The sequence below is a fragment of the Indicator indicator genome, unplaced genomic scaffold (assembly GCF_027791375.1).
Source record: "Indicator indicator isolate 239-I01 unplaced genomic scaffold, UM_Iind_1.1 iindUn_scaffold_65, whole genome shotgun sequence".
Taxonomy (NCBI): domain Eukaryota; kingdom Metazoa; phylum Chordata; class Aves; order Piciformes; family Indicatoridae; genus Indicator; species Indicator indicator.
In genome coordinates, this window is record NW_026539196.1 from 170896 (window position 1) to 187000 (window position 16105).

Below are 16105 nucleotides of genomic sequence, written 5' to 3' on the forward strand. Positions count from 1 at the left end.
AGTAGTTGAGTGTTCACCAGTCCATGGGGCCTGATCGGACCCACCCCAGAGGACTGAAGAGGCTGCTGGCTGCCATGGCAGGAGCCCTCTCCATCACCTTCCAAGGGTCTTGGGGGGCTGGGGAGGTCCCTGCTGCCTGGGGGCTGGCCAGAGTTGTTCCAATGGGCAAGATGGGAGTGGGGGAAGAGCCAGGAGAGTCCAGACCTGTGAGGACAACCTCAGGGCCTGGAGAAAGGAGGGAGATCAGGCTGGCTGCTGTGGCAAGCATGCAGCTGACAGGGTGGTCATCAGGGGGTCACCAAGGGCTCACCAAGGGAAGGTCCTGCTCAGCTACATGGAAAACAGCACCTCAGCAGGGGTGCTGCTGCTGCCAGGGGCACCTCAGAGCTTCACGGTGCCAGGGGAAGGGGAGGGCCTGTGACAAGTGGTCAGTGAGGGCACCCAACCTCGAGGGGTGTCCTTGGGAGGTGGTGGGCAGAACCTTGCTGTGACTGTGTGATTCCAAGAGGACTCGGAATGGCCTACAGGACAGGACTCCATCGAAACCCTGGGGGGATCAGGGCTCGTGGTCACAGATGATGACCACCAGCAAGGTCTCCAGAGCGAGGTGCCTCATGGGCTGGAGGTCTGTCAGGGAACCACAGCATGGCTCAGGCTGGAAGGGACCTCAGAGCTGCCCCCTGCCATGGGCAGGGACACTCACAGCCAGACATGGTTGCCCTCATCCAACATGGCCTTGAACACCCCCAGGGAGGGGGCAGCTGTCACTCAGCTCTCCAGAAGGTTCCAGTGCTGTTGCCTGGGGGAGGGGGACACCTGTCCCACTGTCCCTCACAGCCTCCTTCTGGAACAGCCCCTCAAGCCCTGGCACTGGGGGTGCTCCAAGGGGGTCCTCACTCCACACCTGCAGCCAGGCTGCTTCCCAGAGGATCCAGGAGCTGCTTCAGCCCCAGGCTGAGGAGTTGGGCTGGGGCATGGCCAATGGCAAGAGCTGAGCTGCAGGCACCTCCTGACTGCTGAGCTGATTCTGTTCTCACTGCCACCCCCACCTCCCACTGCTGTTATTGCAGCTGCCCAAAGTGCAGCCTGAGGAGGAGGGGGCCTGCAGCTCCCTCCCTGGCCATTCCCAGGTGGAGCAGGGCTCTGGCTGTGGCAGGGAGGCAAAGCTGGCTCCAGAGCTGAGTGTGGTGGGGCCTGAGCAGGGCTGGGCTGGGCTGGAGGCTGAGCAGGGCTCTGCAGCCAGCCCTGTCCCTGCTGGAGGGGACACTGGGGGTGTCCAGCACCAAGGCCTTGCAGCCCTTGTTGGGGGGGTGGGGGGGGGGGTGGCCCCAGCCCCCCCAACCTGTGTCCTTCTCCCAGGGGCTCTGCTGCTGCTCTGGGCATGGGGCTGCGTCTGTGAGTCCTGCAGGGCCCTGTCTGTCCTGGCTGCCAGCCAAGAGGCTGCTTCCCCTGGGGAAGACCAGGGAATCCTCCCAGTGTAACTGCCTGTCTCCCCTCCCCCCTCCACAAAGAGTGCCCAGGCTGTGGGCAATGACTGCTCCTGCCTGGGCAGTGGGCACAGGGTGGCTGCACCTGGAAGAGAGACAAGAAGCATGGCTGGGGGTTCACCTCTGCTCCTCCCCCACAGTGTCCCCAGACTGCAGGGTCAGTCCCAGCCTGGGGGACAGCAGGTTTTGGGCAGCACAAGAGGCTGCAGCAGCAGGGGCTCTGGGGGGCCTCAGGGCCATGTTGTATCATTTACCATCGTGGCAGTGCCATGATGTGCCCTGGCTGTTGGCTGCTAAGGAGCCTCTGGGGGCTCCCAGGAGGGAATGTGGGGGCTCCATGGGTTCCCTCCCGCTCAAACAGCCTCACAGCTTCTCCTGGGGAAGGAAAGGGTTAAGGGGGGCTGGGAGCATCCCAGCTCCTGCACTCTGTCAGGGCCAACTGTTCCAAAGTTGGGATGTCCTTGAGATTATTGGCACTCAGTGGAAAAAGCCCCACATGTGGAGCGCTGGGGCTACGCTGGTCAGGGGAGGCGGAGGTGTCCCACTGGATGCAGGGGGAGGTTTGATGGTGCAGCCTTTCCAGTGAGGATGTGGTTGAGAATCCCTAGGTGATGGAAAACAAAGCAGATGTGCAGTGGAGTCTGCTACCAATGGCCCAGCCCAGATGCCAGCACTGAGGAGTTGGTCCCTCGGCAGTTAGGAATCTCTGGACCTGCAGCCCTTACGGGAACCTCCTTATGTGAGATTCCAACTTTCCAGACAGCAGCTGTGAATGTCGTAGCGCTCCGATGAGCAGCTCTGGGACAGCCATTACCTGTGAGCATCCCAAAGCCTGGCCCAGCCCAGAATCCCACGCCTCACTGTGGCCCTGGAGCCGGCGTGACTGGGACAATCCCTGGCCTGACCTGGCCTCTCCAGAAGCCCCAAGACCTCGGCCCTGGCACCCCGGCCCGGCACTGACACCGGAAAACACTCTGGGGCGGGCAGGGAGCGTGGGCACAGCGTAAAGAGCCAGGAGGGACAGCTGCGGCCGGGTTTGTGCTGCCCAGCTCAAGGCTGCCCCCTCGGAGGCGGATGGGAGGCGGCGCGGAGCCCCGCGCCGTGGCGCTCACGACCTGCCTCACCCGTCAGGCCTGCGTGCGGCAGCAAGGGCCGAGCGCTGACAGGAGCCGCACGCCCCTCGGCGCCTCAGCCCTAGGCGCGGCGCTGCCCCAGGGCTGCGCTACGGCCTGCACCAGGCCCAGCACAGCCTCACTGCCCGCCATGACGCCCTCATGCGTCACTTCCGCTTCGGCCCCGCTAGAGGCACCCGCTCGGCTGGGGTCATGGCGCCGCCTGGCGGCTCGCAGCAGCCACCGCCGCCCCTGCTCTGCTCGCGGGCAAACGTCACCCAGCCCAGGGACACCGGCACCGAGGGAACCAACGTAGGGCTGGGAAACCATCAGCATTCCTGGAGTGGGGAATACTGGCGGTGGTTGTTGTGCTATGAACACAACAGCAGGAGCCAACGGAAAGGCGGCCAGGGGATCGGATCCCCCAGAGCACTGTCCCAAACCTACCCCATCCTGACCCACTGCCGTGGCAGGGACAGCTGTGGGCTGCCTGCTCCTGATGCTCCTGCCCCCCAGGTAACCCCCAACTGTCCACCAGTCATAGAATCACGGGATCCCAGCATGGAGGTGTAATTGACAAAAATGACCACTCCAATTTTATGTGGTTAAATTTAAAGTTTTATTTGGTAAGTGAGCAAAAACAGCGCTGGGCAGCCGGGGGAATCTCCTGTTCCTCCACGGCTCACATCTGACAGTATCGTATAGACTCCTTTTATAGGGTAGGAGTTCAGCATCATCTCAGTCTCTTTGCATTGTTTCAGTTCCTTATCTCTTGTTCTGCATACTCGGAGCCAGTTTATCATTCTGCATATGCGTAGATATCCAGCAAGGAGTCGTGGATCCGGCTTAGGAATGTTAGAATACAGGACTTTGACAGATACACAAAGCTGCCTATGATACACAAGGCTGTCTGTTGTAGTTTAGTTACAAGTCTTGGCAAATAAGCAAAGCAACCTACATTCCACTATTAAGCTATTATAAAAGATAATTATTAATCTAACATCATTTAAACTTAACATCATATGATTAACAGATAATTCCATTTCTATTTATTACAAAGACTTCGGATTAGATACGTATTTTATGGGTAAGAAATATGTAGAAAACAATTATTGTTGTGATAGAGTAGGTGGTTCATTACATTTTAAAGTCAAGGAATTTGAAACTCTCCACTAGCTACGGCACAGCAGATTTGTCCAGGCCAGTGAAACTCTTCTCCTTGCCATGAGGAGGGAAGCAATGTATATGATAGACATTATGTAACAGCTACATCTTTAGTATCCACTCCTTAAATCTTGTTTTTCATATTTCAGTGGCTTTGTAGACATCCCAGCTCAGCTGCTTTCATTATTGCTGTGATTTGAACTTGAGCTTTTTGTCTGTCTGATACAGGAACTAGTTGAAGTGCCGAACAACCCAAATTCAGAGACCTGATGTCTGAACCCCACAGTTAAACACTCATTGCCCCAGATTTCCTGCTCCTTTAACACTGGCTGCTAGATTTAGCAGACATGATGAGGAACTCTTTGTCAGAGCACTAACAGACCTTACAAATCCAATCTGCCCAATCTGGAGTCTCCCCAGCTGTACTCACAGCCCATGTCAGCCTCTCAGGGCTGTCAGTCTCTGCCTCAGTGATGCTGCTGCTGGGATTTGGTGCTCCAAATCCCCCACCTTCCCTCATTGTCTATCAGCAGAGGTCTGAATAGAGGAGACAAGGTGTGAAATGCTCTTCCCCTGCTCTGATGACAGTAATAACCACCTATTGTCCCTGCCGGGTGGACACCCCACAGCTGTTTACCGGTGTGGGGAGAAGCCCTCTGGGATTTGGAAACGTGATAAGGAGCCTATTTCACATTTTGGCTTGAACAGATTGCCTAGGAAAAAGGGTGAGCAGAGAACAGTCGGGGCTCTCACATATGATTAACAAATAATTCCATTTTTATTTATTACAGAGGGGTTGGAAGTGACCTCTGGAGTTCATGAGCCCAAGCCGCCTACTCTAGCAGGGCACCCACAGCAGCTTGCCCAGGGCACAGTGCCCAGGGGGGGTTGGAAGCTCTCCACACAAGGACACTCCACAACCTCTCTGGGCAGCCTGCTCCAGCCCTCCAGCACCCTCACAACAAACAACTTTTGCCTCCTCTCCAGGTGACACCTCCTGGGTGCCAGTCTGTGCCCCTTGCCCCTTGTGCTGTCCCTGGGCACCAGTGAGCAGAGTCTGGCCCCAGCCTCTTGCCCCCCACAGCTCCTTTAGCTCTTGCTGAGCATTGCTCAGCTCCCCTCTGGGGCTGCTCTTCTGCAGGCTCTCAGCCCCAGGGCTCTCAGCCTTTGCTCCTCCCAGAGCTGCTCCAGGCCCCTCAGCAGCTTCCCAGCCTGCCCTGGACTCTCTCCAGCACTTCCCAGGCTCTGCAACTGGGGAGCCCAGACCTGGAGGCAGGACTGCAGCTGTGGCCTGCCCAGGGCAGAGCAGAGCAGAGGGGCAGCAGAACCTCCCTCACCCTGCTGCCCACACTCTTCTCCATGCCCCCCAGGACACCACTGAGGCCTTCTTGCCACCAGGGCACATTGCTGGCTCAAGGGCACATTGCTGGCTTATGGGCACTTCACTGGTACCTTGCTGTCTCCAGGAAGCCAACCAAGCCAGACCACCCACAGACAGGCCAATCAAGGGCAGGCCAAGCATCCAAACTGGAAGGGTTGGCTCACCCCTCACCCCTGGGAGGGGACCCAGGAGCAGTCAGAGTGCCAAGGCTCTCCTGCTTCCTGGTGTAACAGTGTGAGAGCTGAAATCCCCCTCCCACAGCGACAATAACCAGGCTACCTCAGTCTGGAAGCAAATGAAGCTGTATTTTACAGGCAAAACCACACTCTATGATGCAATGCAATGAATATGTACAAATCTACACTATTCATAACATCTACAAATATGTACAATAAACAGAAAAACACAACCAAGCCCCCTGGCTTCCCCCTCCCCTCGAGGGGCTGTGCTTCTTCCCCAAGGGACCTTTCACCAAGGGGCCTCCCCCCTCCCCGACCAGAAGGACTCTCCCCAGACCACCCTGGGAGAAGGCAGAGAGTCAAGAAGCAGAGGCTGTTAGACTCAGCCTGTCAAGGCCAGTATGAGTGTTATCTTCAGCCAGAAAAGAAGCAGCAGGCAGACAGAAGCTGAGCAAGCTGACTGAGATACTTTGTTTTGAGTAATGATTCTTAAACATTTCTCTCTCTCCAATGGAAGTGTTTAGAACAATCATTATTTTGCTTTCTTACACTCAAAAGTGATTTATTTACATTCTTTCACTTTCTCTGCTCAAACTTTGTGAGAAGAAAAATTAAAGACAGTCTTAAAACCATCACACCTGGGAACACCTGTGCTGGGATGGAGGATGGATCAGCACTTTCACCCCCTCCCACCTCACAGCTGCAGGAGCTACAAGTTAGAAGTTATGAGTTGGAGAACTTGTGGGTGAGAAGCTCCTGACACAAGGGATGAGTTGGTGAGTTCATGAGGTGGATGAGTGTGCAGAAGGGATGGAGCAGAGCCCTCCTTGGTGTGTTCATCTTTTCTGAGGAACTCCTAAATAAAGCTTCATTTTCAGAATCCATTGTCCTGGAAACCTGAGAGATCCAAATGGACCATGAGAGGGGACATGGGAACATAAGGGGGTGGGAGCACAGGAATGGGGAGGGGGTGGTTGAGACATGGGGGGAATGGGGAAAGGGTGCCTGGGGACATGGGAGGTGCAGTGGCTTGGACGTGAGGCAATGCAGCTGTCAGGGGCCAGAGATGAGGCAGCTGGGAGCAGGGCAGGAAGGACATTGATGACAGCACCAGGATGTGCAGCTCAAGTCAGGGGTGCTGCCCACCTGCAGGACCCCATTGCCCCCTCAATCTGGGTGCTTGCCAACCCCCATGGGTCCCCCTCACAATTGTGGGGGGTAGGATCCCTGCACCCTCACAGGACACAGTGCCAGTCCTGCCATGTTGGGTGTGGGGCTGGAGTTCCCTTCTGTGGAGCCCAACCTGCTGCTAGGCCTCACGGCTGCGTGGCCTGGGGGGTGCTGAGCCCCATTGGGGCCCTGTGCCAGGGCCACCCAGGGCAAGGCCAAGAAGCGGCCCCATGTCCCCCCTGACTGGCTGCAGTGGGGCTGGGGGGGGGAATGTAGGGGTCGCACTGCTGGTCTTGGAGCGCTGAGTGTCCCCAGGGTCCTGGAGGGGAGCAGGGGGTCGTCTCATGGGTGCCACTGTGGGCACTGGGGTGCTCTGGGTACTGGGGGGTGCAAAGGGCCCCACTGGTGCCACTGGTCTGGTGGTCCTCTGCAACTGAGATGAGGAGGGAACGCTGTTGCCTTCGGGGGGAGGTTGGGGATCCCGCTGCCTGCCTCGGGGCTGGGGGGGCCGCCCCGGACCACGGAACATCGCTTCGTGGGGCGGGTTCCGGTCGGGCCGAGGCGCGGGGGGAAGGGGACGAGAGGTAGCAGGCCGGAACCGGAAGTGCAGGGGACGGCGCGGCGCGGACCGGAAGCGAGCCTGGGAGCTGTTGCCGTGACAGCGGGGCCGGGAGCCGTCATGGAGCCCGCGGCCACGCTCACCGACATGTACGACCAGGCGCTGCTGGGCATCCTGCAGCACGTCGGGAACGTGGAGGAGTTCCTGCGCGTCCTCTTCGGCTTCCTCTACCGCAAGACCGACTTCTACCGGCTCCTCCTGCGGCCCGGGGACCGCCTGGGCTTCCCTCCCGGCGCGGCGCAGGCCATGACTCTCCAGGTACCTGTTGCACCCGCCCGGGGCTGTTAATCTTTGGCGAGCGATGGCGGTGGTGAGGCCCGGCCGTGCTGGCTGTCGGTGGGAGGCGGAGGCGCTGGTGGCCGATGTTGTCCCCGTCGCTGGGCCGCACGAGCCGTGTTTGTCTCCACCGAGCTAAGCGGGCCGTGACCCCCGCGGCTGGGGCGGAGTTTGCCAGTGGGGCGGCTAGCCCCGCTCGGCTCTGGGACGACTGTGGTGTACAGATGCAGGTGGGGAAGAACGGGAACGGGGGCCGGGCAGCATAGCAGCCCCCGGTTACCGGCTTCGCCCGGAGCACGGGCGGAGGAGGCGGGAGAGGAGTCCTGGCAGGTCGGCTGGGAAGCGTCACCCCTGCGAGGATGAGGAGCCCAGCGGGCAGGCGGGGACTGCGAGGCTCTCCTGGCGAGAGCCAGGGAGCGATTCCTGCCTCGGAGCCGGGCCCCGGCTGATGCCGGCGGCACAGGGCCAAGGCAGGCTTCTGGAGAGCTGCCACCTTGACCTGGGAGCGCAGGGAGCCCTGTGGAGAGCGGCCAAAGGCAGGCAGGGCCCTGGGAGCCCTGCGGGGAGCTGGTTTGGGCTCTGCTCTGTGGGTGGCCCAGCACTGGCCTCACTGCAGTCATGGGTGAGAGATGGCAAAAGCCTTGAGCTGCTGCTGGGCTGGCCCCGGTGCTGGGGCAGTGCTGGAGGTCCCTGATCCAGGGCTGCTCTGTCGTTAATCATTATTAGCAGGGAGGAAACAAGCTCCTAAAGCCAGGGTTGAGGCTGGATTTGGGCTGTTCCTCTGCTCTGACTGATGGCAGCTCCCTGCCCTCCTCCCTGCAGTGGCTTATGGCATGAGAAGGTCCTGGGGTAGTCCTCACTGTGGGGTGAGTGGGGGACCCAGAGGGGTCTCAGGCTGCAGAGGGCAGTGATGGTGGAAGATCTTCCTCATGTCCTAGAGACTGTTTAAGGGCTGAGGCTGCAGGCACAAGGAGCTGTGTTGTGAGGGGTAGTTTGGAAGGGTCTTGTCCTGACTTGGCTGCAGCCCAGGGGAAAGACCCAGTCTGAAGGCTCTGCACCATCTGCGTGAGGCTGGCCTGAGCTTGGCCTTTGGCTGGGGAGAAGGAGCTGGGAATGGCTGCTGGGGCTTGGTGGTGAGTAAAAGCAATTGCAAAGGAGGCAGCAAACAGTGTGGGTTGGGGCTTTAACTTTTAACTGGAGGCATGGCTGGAAGGAAGGTGCAGGCTGGGACGGCACTGACTGCTGCTGGCCTGGGCAGTGACCTCTTTGCCTGCCACACCTCTGGCTGTTCTCTGTACCAGTGCATAGTTGAGGCCTGAATCAGGCAGCTCTGAGGTCACTCTGCTCCTTCACCTGTGCCAGCTAAGTGAGCTCCCAGCAGCTGTCCCCCAGCGTCTCCTGCTGCAGCTCATCCTGCTTGGGCCTTGGAGGTTTGGTCTTAGCTTTGGGCTTTCAGGTGAGCCTGGAATGCTGGCAAGGGGAAGCTGGAGGGGTGATAGCTCCCTCAGAGTCCCCTCCCTGCCGGGAGCTGGAGCTCAGTGCTGTCCTTTCCCTGGAGCAACCCTTCCTGGGCTTATGTGAGCTCAGCTGCCAGGGTATGACCCAAGGAATGGTTTCAGAACAGTTGCCAGGAGCTCAGGCTCTGGGGTGCTGAGTGTGGCTGTGGTACTTCTGGCTGATTTGGTTGGAGATTGAAGGGTGTCGGGAGTGGGGGGCATCTCATGTGCAGAGAGAGGACAGGAATCAGTGCCCCTGTGTGTGACACAGTCCTCGGCATGGGGCACACATCGCTGACCTGCTCCTTTGCTGCTTCTCTTTCAGGCCTTCAAAGCCTTCGAGCACATGGCCAGGCAGGACGATGAGAGGAGGCGCCAGGAGCTGGAGGCCAAGATGAAGAAGAAGGAGGAGGAAGAGGAGGCTGCTGCAGATGCTGAGAGGGTGAAGCTGTCCCCTGCAGCTCAGGAGATTGAGGTGGAGACAACAGAAGAGCACAGCTCAGCGCTGGATGCTGGAGGAGCTGGGGATGCCCCAGAGCTGGCCATGGGCCCTGTGCTGGCAGAGCCCCCGGGAGCTGCTGCCCTGCCACAGCCCCAGCCACCAGAGCTGCCCACGTAAGGCTTTTGCTTTCTTCATGCTCTTGGCCAAGCCCTGCAGGGGGTTTCTCTGTCCTGCTTTTCAGGGGGGTTGCCCTTCTCTGTGGGCTTTCTGAGGAGGTCCCCCGTGGGCTCCTTTGGGTAGGGTTTTGTGTGATCCCCAGAGGACGGCAGGGTTTGTTGCCCCAGGGGTGTTTGGTGTTTCCCTGCTGGCTCATCGCTGGTAGAGTCCTTGCAGAGCTGGTCTGGTCTGTGAGGCTCCTCCTTGTGTCCCTGCTGTGGTGCAGCTGGGCTGATGTCACAGCTCTGTCTGATGGTCCTAGCTGTTACTGCCCCAGGAAACTGGCACCATCCTGTGACCCTTTTGTGAGAAAAATGCAGGGCCAGACTGCCCTGCCCTGCTTGGGCTCCCAGCAGTCAGCTTGGAGCTCACACAGATGCCCACAGCACCTGTCTGTGGGTGCAGTCAGGCCTGGCTGTGTGGCAGAAGTGGTGGCATCAAACACAGGCAACAAAAACTGGGTTCAGAGACCTCCAGTGGCCTCTGGGCCAGCTCAGAGCAGGGCCAGCTTTGAAGCTCAGTCAAGGGCTGCAGAATTTTCCCTTCTGCTGTGTTCTTTCAGCAGCCTCCCCTGCTGCAAGCAGGGCTGGGCAGCCTCGGTTTGCACTAAGCTCTTCTTGTCTCAAAGCCCTTCCAGGGCATCTGGGGCTGACCCAACTCATCCCTGAGTAGTTGGCAGTGAGCTCCAGAGGGTGGCACAGCGTCTGAACCCCTTCCCTGGGGTCCTCTGCAGGTTTTGGTTGTCTTTCCCTGGGTCATCTTGGCTGTGGCACATCCCTGTCTCCTCCTGGCTTTCCTGGTGTCTCTCTTGGTCAGAGCCCCACACCATGGACAAGTCACCCCCACTGGTCATACCTGGGGCTTTGCTGTGCTCTGTCCATGTTGGCCTGGGCTGCCCATCCCTGTCTTCTGGGCTGCTTTTACTTCAGTGGTGACAGCAAGCTGCTGGGAGGACTGGGCTGGCCCTGAGGGGTGGAGAGCATTTGCAGCCAAGACTTGAAGGGTTGTCAGCTTTTGGTGTGTGGAAGGGGTGGTCTGAAGGCCAGAGGGGTGGTCTGAGAGCCAAAGTCTTAGTGGGCAGTGGAATGCTAAGTTGCAGGACTGTGGCAGTCAGAGCCTGCAGCCTGAACACAGGAGGATCTGAGCCATGGGGTGGAAGGGGAAGGGTTCTGCCCAACCAAGGCCCCTGCTAAGTAAAAGTGCAGTGGAGAGGGGAAGAGGAGGACTGGTGCTTAGCTCAACCCATCTGACACACATCCTGCAGGATAAAAATAAGCCAGAAGCCAAAAATGAAATCACCTGAACCAGCTATGTTCTGCCTGTGCTGGCACTGTGACAGGAAGCTTGTCCCCAGGGCTGTCACTCTGTCACCTCTGCCAGCACAGAATTAACAGGCCAGAAAAAGCCCTGGCAGGGCAGGCAGGGCTCTGGGGCTGGGCTGCTCCCTGTGCTTCCAGGCCAGCTTTAGCCTACGGAGAGAGGAGGGGAAGAGGCTCAGGGCCCCAATAGATATGGGAAAGAGTTGGGGCTGTTCAGTCTGAAGGAGAGAAGGCTCCAGGGAGATCTTGGAGCAGCCGTCCAGTACCTGAAGGGGGCTCCAGGAGAGCTAGGGAGGGACTTGGGACAAGGGCTGGGAGTGACAGGATGAGGGACAATGGTTTGAAACTGGAGCAGGGCAGATTTAGGTTGGACATCAGGAGAAGTTCTGCACCATGAAGATGGTGAGACACTGGAACAGGCTGTCCAGGGGTGTGGTTGAGGCTCCATCCCTGGAGGCATTCAGGATAAGACTCAAAGTGGCCCTGGGCAGCCTGATCCAATTGCAGGGGAGGTGAACAAGATGACTTTGGAAGGTCCCTTCCAGCTCAATGCCATCTGTGAAGCTGTGAGCTGAGACTGCCCTGGGCTTGTGCCTCTTTGCAGTCCATATGTGCTGTATTCTTGCCTCAGACCTTTGTTTGTGTCCCCACCAAAAGTCCCAAAGGTCCTTCTGACAGGCTGCAGGCTCTCGGGTGCTGTTCTACAGCCTGCAGATGTGACACTGAATGCAGAGCCCTTCATGTGCTGGGACTGTGACAAGGAGCAGAACCTTACCCCAGGAAGGCTCCAGGCTGGGGGCACAGTGGCTGCAAAGTGCCCAGCAGGAAAGGCCCTGGGGGTGCTGGGTGCCAACAGCTGGAGATGAGCCAGGGAGTGCCCAGGTGGGCAAGAAGGGCAGCAGCAGCCTGGCCTGGAGCAGCAGTGGGGTGGGCAGCAGGAGCAGGGCAGGGATTGTGCCCCTGGGCTGGGCACTGGGGAGGCCACAGCTGGAAGCCTGGGGTCAGGGTTGGGCTCTCAGTGCCAGAAGGACTTTGAGGGCTGGAGCAGTGCCAGAGAAGGGAACAGAGCTGGGGAAGGGTCTGGAGAAGAGGCTGGGGAGGAGCAGCTGAGGGAGCTGGGGGGGTTGAGGCTGGAGAAGAGGAGGCTGAGGGAGACCTCATTGCTCTCTACAGCTCCTGAGAGGAGGCTGGAGCCAGGGAGGGTTGGACTCTGCTCCCTAGGAACAAGGACAGGACAGGAGGAAATGGCCTCAGGCTGCCCCAGGGAGGTTCAGGTTGGCCATGAGGAACAATTTCTTCCTGGAAAGGGTTGTCCAGGCCTGGCCCAGGCTGCCCAGGGCAGTGGTGCAGTCACCGTTGCTGGAGGGGTTTCCAAACCCTGGAGCTGTGGTGCTGAGGCCATGGGGTGGTGGTGCTGGGGCAGTGCTGGGCTCAGGGTTGGCCTCAGTGATCTTCAAGCCAAAGAAGCCACCTTCAGCAGAGCACAGCTGCCCTGCCTGATGCCCTTTGTTCCCTTTCCTCCTCCTGCCTGTGCTGATTCCTGGTGCCCCAAACACCTTGGTGGGATAAGATCCTCCCATGCCAGCAGGGTTGGGATGAACTGGCTGCAGTACCAGTCTGGGGAGGCTTCCAGGCCTCGGGAACGCTGCTGGCCCTAAGTAGGACAAAGGCAAGGGCCTGCACTTGCCTTCGGTGCCTCTAGGGGGCACTGGAGCCCCCCGAAAAGCGGCGGGGAGCAGGAGGTGCACCCCCAGACTCCCCCAGACCCTGACCCTATTGACCTGGCTGCTTCCTGCTGCACAGCCCTTGCTGAGCACAACCCAGAGGCTCCCAGTGGGGCTCAGCTCTGGCAGCAGGGCTGCAAGGAGGGAGCTGGAGAGGGAAAGGTTTTTCCAGCTCCTTTCTTTCCCCCATCCCCAGGCAGGGAAGCAAAGCCTCTGCCAGCAGCATCTCCATCAAACCTGCCTCATTCTGCCACCCTGCCTGCTCCTGGAATGTAGGGCAGGGAGCAGCCCAGATCTGCCAACTCCCAGCACAGCAGTCAGCAGCGGCCTGTGGGGCACAGCCAGGTGGTGGCTACTGCCTCGGGGCTTCATCTGGGAGGGGACAGCAGAAGCAAGGCAGCTTTGTGGGTCCTGAGGTGGCTCAGGGGCAAGGAAGGGTGGCATGACTTGGATCCTTGCTCTCCAAGTCCCTCATTGCCCTGCCTGTGAAAGGCAGGTGATGAAGTTCCTCTGTGCTGTGTGTCTGTGGGGTGACGACGAGGGCTGAGGTGTCTGTGGTGGGGTTTAGGAGTGGTGGCAGCAGTGGCATCTCTGGAGGCCTGTTGCTCAGGGGGTCATGGATGCCCCCTCCCTGGAGGTGTGGAAGGCCAGGTTGGCTGAGGTCTGGTGGGAGGTGGCCCTGCCCATGGACCTGGATGATCTTTGAGGTCCCTTCCAACCTAACCCATTCCATGATCTTGTCCCTGGGAGGATTTGTGGAGACCCAGCCTTGGAGCCATCATCCCAAGCATTCCCTATCCAAGCCTTTTTCAGGACAGGCAGGGGAAGGGAGGGAGCCTGTGCATGCTCCTGGTCTGCTCTGTCTGAGACCATCCAAGCAAGAATGGGTTGGAAAGGACCTCAAAGACCACCTAGCTCCAACCTCCCTATCATGGGCAGGGCCACCCCCCACTAGCTCAGGCTGCTCAAGGCCTTGTCCAGCCTGGCCCTAAAGTGGGTGATGTCCCTGTGGGGTTTCCTGCTAAGCTCACTGCAGAGGCTCTGCTGCTCCTACAGCCTGCCCCAGAAAGGTCCTGATCCAGATCTGGAGGGATCCTGTCCTGGTTCTGATCCTTGCTGCCAGCTGCTCAGAGGAATTTCCCCAGTGTGCCCAGGGCCTGGCACCAGCAGGAGCCAGCCTGAGCCTCCAAGAACAGCCTGACCTGGTCCAGTGCAGCTCCATCTGGCCCCAGATCCTGTCTCCATCCATGGCAGATGCTTGAGGAAGAGGAGAACAGAACAAGTGTGTGGGGATGCTTCCTCCAGGAATGCTTCCTCCAGGAATGCTTCCTCTATGTCCTCGTGGCCCTGAGCCAGAGGGAGCCCCTGGTGTCCTGTGGCTGTGGCTGGCTGACGACTTCCTGGCTAAGGAGAGAACTCCTTTCTGGCTTGAGGTCTCCACAGCAGGTGCTACAGCACCATCAGGAGTGGCTTTGTGTTCCTCTGCAGATGGAGAGCAAGTGAGGGCTTCCTCATGTCCTAGCAGGAACAGGGCAAGGGTCATTTTCCTGGGCTGGGCACAGGGGGAGGCCACAGATAGAATCCTGGGGTCAGGGTTGGGCTCTTCACTGCCAGAAGGACTTTGAGGGCTGGAGCAGGGCCAGAGAAGGGAACAGAGCTGGGGAAGGGTCTGGAGAAGAGGCTGGGGAGGAGCAGCTGAGGGAGCTGGGGGGTTGAGGCTGGAGAAGAGGAGGCTGAGGGAGACCTCATTGCTCTCTGCAGCTCCTGAGAGGAGGCTGGGGCCAGGGGGGGTTGGGCTCTGCTCCCTAGGAACAAGGACAGGACAAGAGGAAATGGCCTCAGGCTGCCCCAGGGGAGGTTCAGGTTGGCCTTGAGGAACAATTTCCTCCTGGAAAGGGTTGTCCAGGCCTGGCCCAGGCTGCCCAGGGCAGTGGTGCAGTCCCCATCCCTGGAGGGGTTCCAGAGCCCTGGAGCTGTGGTGCTGAGGCCCACAGGTGGTGCCCTAGCAGTGCTGGGTTCAGGGTTGGACTCAGTGATCTCAAAGGTCTCTTCCTTCTGGTCCTGCACCATCTTCTATTGCTCCTTGCTGGTGCCAGGGTGATGAGGACCATCCCTTTGCTCTTCATCTATGTGTGAAGTCAACAAAGTTCTCCACTTCCTGCCCTGTTTCTTTGCTCCTGTGCCATTCCCCCAGGGCCACCATCGTCCCTCTCAGCATGCCAGGTGGGAGTTGCAGACTTCACCACAGCCTTGCCTCTGGAAGCCCCATGTTGGGCAGACCCAAGGGAGCATCCTTGTCTTGTCACCTGCTGGGTCCCTCTGCAGAGCTGCAGCCTTGGCCCTGTGATGCTGTCCTGGAGGGATGTGTCCAGGTTCTGCAGGGGAAGCCTCTCTTGATGTTCTCCTTGCCAGATGGAGTCAGAGACTGATGGAATGGGTTGGGTTGTAAGGGACCTCAGAGATCATCCAGTTCCAGCCCCCTGCCATGGGCAGGAACACCTCCCACCAGCCCAGGTTGCTCAAGGCCTCATCCAGCCTGGCCTGGAACACCTCCAGGGAGGGGACAGGGGAATACTCTCATCACGGAGCAAGGCTGTGGCTTCCCCCAGGTCCAAAAACCTTCTCCCAGAGCTCTGGGAGCTCAGTTGCTTGGGGAGCATCTCAAAGGTCTGGGATGCTGGAGCTCTGGCTGAGATCCTGGCAGCTGGTGAGGACCCAGTCAGGGCCCAGTTCCCAGCCCTGCCCCAGGCTCCTGGCACGGGCACAGAGTCTCTGAGGGCTTTGCTTTGTCCTACCAAGGTAACTGAGCTCCAAAATTAGGTCCTGGCACCAAAAATAACTAAATTAAAACCCAGAAATTTTTGTCTCTTCCCAAGCAGAAGATCCCAGGGCTGGGGCCTGGGGACAGCTTGTGCCTGATTCTGTTTCAGCCAGGCAGGGGCTGTGTGCCTGGGGCAGGCACAACTCCCCTGGGCCCCCAGTGCTGGCATGGCCCCGTGATGCTGTCAGCTGGTGGGAGAGGTCATGGAGGTGCAAGAGGCCACCTTGCTCTGGGCTCCTCAGCTCAATCCTGTTGGCCCTACCCCCACTTTGCCAGGGGTTGTGATTGGAGCCAGCCTGGTGGGGTGTGTGTGGCTCCTTCAGAGGAGGCCTCTCAGAGCCAAGGATGTGCAGATCCCCAGGGACCTTCCCTGCTCCCCTTGACCTAATTCTGGTGGCAGTGGTGGAACCCAGCCCTGTGCTGCTACTCCAGAGCTGTTCTGTGTGGCTTTTCCCTGCACCTGAACTGGTTCTGCTGAGCAACCCAGAAACCAAAAGGGGAGGCTGAGAGCTCCCCTGAGGAGCCCTGGGCTTGGAGAAGAGCAGAACTCTCACCTGGCAGGGGCTGGGACAGAGCAGCTTGGGCCCATGTGGTGGGACTGGTGGGACTCCAGCTGCTGGGGTTAGGTGCATTGGTTGGGCAGGGAGGGCATCACCTTGTGTGGGTGGGCACCTGGTAGTGGGGAGCCTTGGCACCTTC

The 16105-nt window shown here is 59.1% G+C and overlaps 1 protein-coding gene across 1 annotated transcript; it reads left to right on the plus strand.

Annotated features, from left to right (window-relative positions):
* The first annotated feature begins 2761 nt into the window (after nt 1-2761).
* Nucleotides 2762-9503, plus strand: NUDCD3 (NudC domain containing 3). Its single transcript, XM_054398578.1, has 4 exons — nt 2762-2911; nt 3116-3168; nt 6965-7370; nt 9210-9503. Exons 1-4 carry the CDS (start codon nt 2762-2764, stop codon nt 9501-9503), a joined length of 903 nt encoding a protein of 300 aa, XP_054254553.1.
* Nucleotides 9504-16105: the final 6602 nt, after the last annotated feature.